Source organism: Magnolia sinica, chromosome 2 (assembly GCF_029962835.1).
Source record: "Magnolia sinica isolate HGM2019 chromosome 2, MsV1, whole genome shotgun sequence".
Classification (NCBI taxonomy): domain Eukaryota; kingdom Viridiplantae; phylum Streptophyta; class Magnoliopsida; order Magnoliales; family Magnoliaceae; genus Magnolia; species Magnolia sinica.
The window spans coordinates 139,964,537-139,971,602 of NC_080574.1; the positions used below are offsets into that span (position 1 = coordinate 139,964,537).

Here is a 7,066-nt window from a genome sequence, read left to right on the forward strand (position 1 = left end):
AACATATAATATTAGTACAAGAAATTTTCCATCACTCCATAGACTGGGTTATAAATTCTCATATCATTAATATAAGTATATTATTAACATATAAGTATATCATCTTTATCTTGTGTTAAATGGTGTGTGGAGAGGAATGACTGGATTATCTTCTTCTCTTGTTATGTTTTTGATCTTGTCCTATTATGGTTTTTGATCTTTGGTTATGGTTTTTGATCTCTCAAGAACTACAATTAGTAATAGTAAACGGTTCTATGTTATATGGTTATGGTTTAGATAAAAACAATATTTTCTTCTTGTTGAAAATGCTTACATGAAATATTTATATATATATATATATATATATATATATATATATATATATATATATATATATATATATATATATATATATATATATAAAATAAAAAAAAATTCTCCATCACTCAGTGGAGTGGTCCACTACTTGATCTTTGGATCTGCTTGCTTTTGGTCTCGTACTCTGAAATGAGATATCAAAACAGATGGACAGCATGGATAAAATACAAACATCATGGTGAGCTTCAAAGCACCTACCATTGTGGATATCCTTTATAGCACGGTGACCAGGCAATCTGTTTCCAATTCATGAACCATAATCGAGTGAGACATAATGGTACGGTAAAGCTTGTAGAACTAGAGTCATCTCTCCATGGTACACCTAGTTAAGCAAATTATCAATCCCTACTGCTCATTTAGTGGGCCTATCATGACAGTAAATGCATACAAGATCACTCTTACGGGACAATCCCAACCATCATTTTCCTCACTCTTGAGATTATAATTGGAGAGAGATAGTTTTTGTTTTTAAGTGAACCATCTATATTCACTTCTTCTCGTGTTGTGGCCGACTTGAGTACAACACGACTTGAGTTTATATATATATATATATATATATGAACAGTTTCACAATATTGAAATTACAAAATTACAAGACTTTTTAAATTGGTCTCATTTTACCATGCTTACTTGCAGCGCACACGCACGATGAAAAAGTAGGAATATGCTACTCTCAGTGACAAATGGAAAAGACAAAAGGATACCTCTCAATGAAGTTCCAACCACACCTAAACTCTAGATGTTAAATTCTCTTTCTCATAACTAATTACAAGGGTAAAGTTGGTTAAGGGCTACTTACATTATATAGGTATGGATGTTTGCCTTTTTTTTTTTCTTATTCTTTTTGTTTTTTCAACTAGATTTTGCCCTTTGAAGACCCGTGGATGTACTTGTTTTATCAATCATTTCAAATCAATTTTAGGAGCAACTGGATGGACAATCACAATTGGTTAGTCAAGAAATGGCTCCAGCAATCATATTCTGCTGGCTTAACGTCACATTGTGTTGATGCTTACTTGCCAAAATATATACACATAAGACAGAAAAGAAAAGAAAAGAGAAAAGCACTCGCCGTATGAGTTAAGGGATTGGTGACTAAATATAGGGGTGACAATGGACCGAGTTTGGGTGCCTACCCCCTAACCCATCAATAGCAAATGCAGTCATGCCCATATACTCATGTTGGGCTTATAATGCAACCCTATCTCGATATATATCAATGTCAAGAATCCTCCTTACAGCTCTCAGATCTTTCATTTCGAATATTTATGATAACTGAATTTTCATTATCTTAATTTGAGACATGATATATTAGACGAAAAGTATATCATCAACATATAATATCAGTACAATAAATTCTCCATCACTCAGTGTCTTGAAGTAGACACAATGATTATATTTACTTCCGGTAAATCGTTGACTCACCACAAAAGTATCAAATTTCTTATACCACAAACTAGGAAACTATTTTAAGCTGTACAGTAACATCTTCAACCCGCAAGCCTTATTTTCTGTCATTTCCACTTCGAACCCTTTTGATTGCTTCATGTAGACATGTTCCTCCAATTCTCCATGTATGAAAGTGGTCTTTACATCCATTTATTCTAGTTTTAAAAAACTTATGCGTTCTATTAGTCACACCTTTGGTTAACCAAAATATCAATAGTCTGTAGGCGAATCGAAATAGACATCGGTTGATCGGGAACATAATAGTGTGCTTCGATCGATCCAACTAGACCTTCGGTCGACCCAACTACATTGCACAAAGTTAAAGGCACTCAATCAACATTCTCTTCCCCTTTTCTATCCACTCATTGCTCCAGATGTGTTGCATCGCACCTTTAGTCAATCGAAATATCAACAAAGTCTTTTGATCAACTGAAACAGACCTTGGTGGACCAGGAACATCGCAACATGTTTCGATCTACCCAATTGCACTACAATTGATTAAAGGTACTCAATCAACAATCTCTCCCTCTTTTTTATCCCCTCGTTACTCCAAATGTGTTGCATGTGTCACGTTGTTGATTATATATATATATATATATATATATATATATATATATATATATATATATAGGAGCAGGGCCTCTCTGCAAATTTATTTTATGTTATGATTTTCAAGTGTCCAGCCCCCAACTACATATCAAGAATGATGATATCCACCTATTATATAGGAGTTTTTGCTAATCCCACACTTCCACATAGTAACCCGGCACGAAAAGCCACAAGGGCAACATCCCTGAACGGTCTAGCAGGTGGGCTCCAGATTTAAAGATTATTATTATTTTTCGTTTACACAGGCCCTCCAGATGAATTTACTGGCCTAATTTTTGGGCCACGGCATCGTAGGTAGCTGGTTCCACCTGATGGACAGCTTGGATACGGATTCTCTCCCCATCTTATTGTTACTTGTCTCTACAGTATGTGGAGTAGAAGAGTCATATATGATTCTACTCTTTTTTTCTTTTGAAAATAAATCAGCCAGCTGGCACAACCCACGACCTTCTCCTCCTGTATTTAAGGAGACCACTCTCTTGCATTTCTGCTCATACCATCCTTTGCCTGCTTCACTCCGTTTCTTCTTCTCTTCTCTTTTTGTCTTCAGCTTAGTTTTCCAGTTTCACAGACTCTTTTTTTCCTTTGGATTTTCTCATTCCTAGTCTATCTTCTTCTCTTCCTTGCATCATCCATTCCCTCCCTCTCAGCATTCTTGATAACCAGTCCTAGTTGTAGAAAGGAAATGGCATCCAGCTCTCTCCGTAGTAGCTCTAGCTCTTCTTGGACTCCCAAGCAGAACAAATTGTTCGAGAAGGCCTTGGCCAAATATGATAAGGACACCCCCGACCGCTGGCAGAATGTAGCCAGGGCTGTCGGTGGGAAATCCGCCGAGGAAGTGAAGAGGCACTATGAGGATCTTGTTGAGGATCTCAAGTGCATTGAGTCAGGCCGAGTCCCCTTTCCCAATTACAGGACCACTGGAGGTACCAGTGCCTAACGCAGCCACCATGCACCTCATCACCTGGTACTATTTCTTTCCTATAAATTCACTAATGCTTTTTGTTGGATGCTGCTGCCTTCTTGTCTGTTTATGTCTCAAATTCTCTCTTCTACTTCACCACCATCTCTGTTTTTCTTTTACTGTTTCGTAAATTAAAATTTAACCAACCATACGGAATCCATACCGGTTTAAGTAGGTCGCTTTCTTCATTTACTACAACTTTGCATGGGCCCACCTCTCCTCCTTTTCTGCACACTCACAACAATATATATATATATATATATATATATATATAGAGAGAGAGAGAGAGAGAGAGAGAGAGAGAGAGAGAGAGAGAGAGAGAGAGAGAGAGAGAGAGAGAGAGAGAGAGAGAGAGAGAGCGCAGATCTTCTACTCGTCATGCCGTCAACATATTGGAATCTCATGATTCGAAAAATATGGTTGTTTTGAGCTTTTGCTCCTGCTAGTTGCCACTCCTTCCTATGACTAAGGCACGGATGTTATGTGCCAAAGTTGAAAAGTATCTGAGTGAGTGAAGAAGGTAAAAGAGTGGTTAATTTCCAGTGTTAGGCATGAAACCAACTTGGAATTTTTATATATAACAAATTCTATCGGCACTCTTTTCCACTTGTTATCCTGTTCCTAACACAAAAGCAAGCCGACATGGGATCTAATCCTTCTTCACATCAATCACATGCATTTCTTGGCTATCCGCTTTTGGATCGAATCTGTCCATCCGACATGAAAATGTGTCCTGGACTAGCCCTCCTAATTTTCTAACCTATAACCACATCATCATCATCTAGTACTGATTCTATTAAAAATGGTCATGCATTTGTATTTTACTGTTGCACATTCCTTGGTCAGTACGCTTCATTCTTTGATGTTCATTGTCTTTGCTTCACAGCTCTAAAAGATAGTGAATCGACTTGGAACTTGGAAAAAGTCGATTTGAATGATCTCAGTTGTCCTGCAAACTTGATTTGTACAAGACACAAGCCCAACTTGTGCCAAGTCACTTACAGATCAGTGACGTAGATTTTACTTTATTCCTAATAAAAAAAAAAAGAGTGAAGAGGGAGATTTAAACCCGGTACCTCTTGGGGAATGCAGTGCTCCCAATCAATGAACTATTAAGTCATACATTTCTATTAGTTACACATGAGAAGAATCTATTATTTATCATTACAAATATATCTAATCTAATTCTTGAGTATTGAGTCTAGTAAAATAAAGATTCAGTCGAGTCTTTGAGATAATTCAACACTTTGAACATTGAGTCGAGTTCGAGTTTCAAGTTTTTGAACCATGCTTTGCTTCAAACAAACAATGTTTCCAAATAAATTTCTACATATTTCTGTTGTAGTCGGTCGCGCAATTTTCACCTCCTACACATTGTAAGCCCATGGCATCCTTCAAACAATGACTTCACAAGCTTTCTTTTCTTTCTTTTTTATTTTTAAAATTATGCAGAAGCATTTTAGATTAACCAAAAAACTCTACAAGTTGGGGGATTATGAAGGTGATGGATTGATAATTTTATATAAATATGGGTGCCTTTCTAATGCCTGAGATAGGTTGCATTTTCTCTCTTATTGGCAGGTTACCCAAGTATCTAAAGCACCAAATGAAGTGGCAGCTGTATCTATCTATATGTAGTGAGTAGAAGATGTTGTGTGAAAATCCTTGAAAAGCAGATGCAGGATTATAAAATGCTCTCCTCTTAGCTCTGGTGTTTCTTCCTCTCTTCGTGCCAGATTACTCCCAATATCCTTGGTCATCTTATTTATGTATCGAGGGAGGACTAACTGTTAAAAACTTTGGTTCCTCATTCCTCCATCGTCGTTGTTGTTGTTGTTGTTCTTCTTCTGCTTCTTCTTCTTCTTGTCATTATAATGGAATTTCTAATTTAAAGGATGTTTTATATAAAAATAGTGTGTCATATGGAATGGTTTTCGGTATTCGAGAAGATGAAATCAAACAGAACCAAGAATGCAGACTTGTTTCATGGGGAATTGCTGCTGACACTGCCAGCTTAGAACGAATGCCAGTGAGATAATGATAAATAAATAAATTGCTCTGGCAATTTCCAAATCCAACGGAATCCAACAAGTCAACATGTCTCCAACTCTTTTAACTTACTAAAGTGTGCTATGGTTCACCCAAAAGAAGCGAGAAAAGTTTCTAGCTCTAAGATATTGGCTAAGGATGGATGGGCCCGCACACAATCATTAGGTAAGCCATGACATAAGAAAACAATCGAAAACCACTTAAAAACCTCCAAATTCTTGTGGTGACCCACATAATGGTTGGACCAGCCTGATTTTTTAGGCAACCATTTTGGACAGGTTGAATGTCATACACACATCACGATGGCGCACATGCAACCCTTGTAAAATAATCTTCTTCTTTTTTCTTTTTTCTTTTTTTTTTACATGGAGGAAATGGCCTCCTCATGTGGCCTTATTATGTTTTAAAATGAAAACTTTGGGGCATAAGCCTTGGGAGCACATGATATTCTCCTGCACCATAACTAGTGGTCTAACCATGGATGATGGTCCATGCTCCAAAACTTGGAAATTTTATTCAACCTAATTAGTTATTTACTTTGCATTCTACGCAACAAAAATGGCCAGTACTGGTGTCCGCTAATTGAATGGAAAGAAGCGTTCATTATTTTTAGGCCTGACACCTTCCTAGGGAGGATCATCACTTGCCCCAAAACTCTGGGGACTAGTATTGTATAGGGTAGGAATGCTTTGGGTTTGGTGGGATCCAGGTCACCCCCAACCCAACCTATTTACTAAATAGGGCAAGTCGGAATCTGAACCGGATTCATTACCCTATCGCCTGACCCAACCCATCTAATATTCATCAAGCCCAACTCCAACCTGAACCAACAGGCTCGGGTTAAACCAACCCAACAGAGCCTAACTCATATTTAAGAAGGGAATATGGGGGCAAAGCGTACCCCCTGCCTGACCTAATCAGTGGATATGCGAAGCCAAACAGGCCCTTAGTTTATTTCACATCTGCAGCTGGTAATCTAGCCTAGTCCATTGATAACTTATATGTCACATCTGCAGATGGTAATCTAGCCTAGCCCATTGATAACTTATATGGGCAAGTTGGGTCGTTCAACCCAAGCCCAACCCATTTACTTAAATGGGCCACATCCAAGGTCTCCATTTGGCTTAGCCCAAACCCAATATGTGTTTACTCTCTTTCGAATTATGTTTCTCTTTTTCAGCTAGGTAAGTGAGGCAGTACAACTAACCACTTACCCTTTTTCCTAATCATGTTTGTCTCTTTTTCAAATAAGTGATGTAGGACAACTAACCACTTATTCTAAAAGCTCAATTGATGATGCGTGGCAAATCAGTCCTTTTATCTTTTCAGCTAGGTAAGTGATGCAAGACAACTATCTGGTCTAAAAGCTCGAATTGATAGAGGGTAGTGAATTAATCCATTTATCTCATAGCACATGCCCTACATCCCATGGATCAGGTCCTCAACCCCTCATGGGACCCACTTCACATGGGCCCATCTCCCATGGATCTCGTCTCATACAGTTCACTATTTCACACAGTGCATCCACTCTAAATGTGCCCATGCATTCCACGTGCCACTCTACTTTAAGTCCAGTATGAAAATGCTCTTGCGTTAGTAAGACAATTTGGAGATCACCACCTAATCATATGGCACATG

The 7,066-nt window shown here is 38.0% G+C and overlaps 1 protein-coding gene across 2 annotated transcripts; it reads left to right on the forward strand.

Moving 5' to 3' along the window:
• Nucleotides 1–2,927: 2,927 nt before the first annotated feature.
• Nucleotides 2,928–5,275, forward strand: LOC131237973 (protein RADIALIS-like 1). 2 transcript variants are annotated; one of them, XM_058236105.1, is made up of 2 exons: nucleotides 2,928–3,382; nucleotides 4,936–5,275. In XM_058236105.1, the coding sequence occupies exon 1, from the start codon at nucleotides 3,101–3,103 to the stop codon at nucleotides 3,353–3,355; it is 255 nt and encodes an 84-aa protein (XP_058092088.1). In that variant the 5' UTR covers nucleotides 2,928–3,100; the 3' UTR covers nucleotides 3,356–3,382; nucleotides 4,936–5,275. The 2 variants fall into 2 exon arrangements, with proteins under 2 accessions (XP_058092088.1, XP_058092086.1); XM_058236103.1 differs by having other exon boundaries at nucleotides 2,929–3,382; nucleotides 4,961–5,275.
• Nucleotides 5,276–7,066: the final 1,791 nt, after the last annotated feature.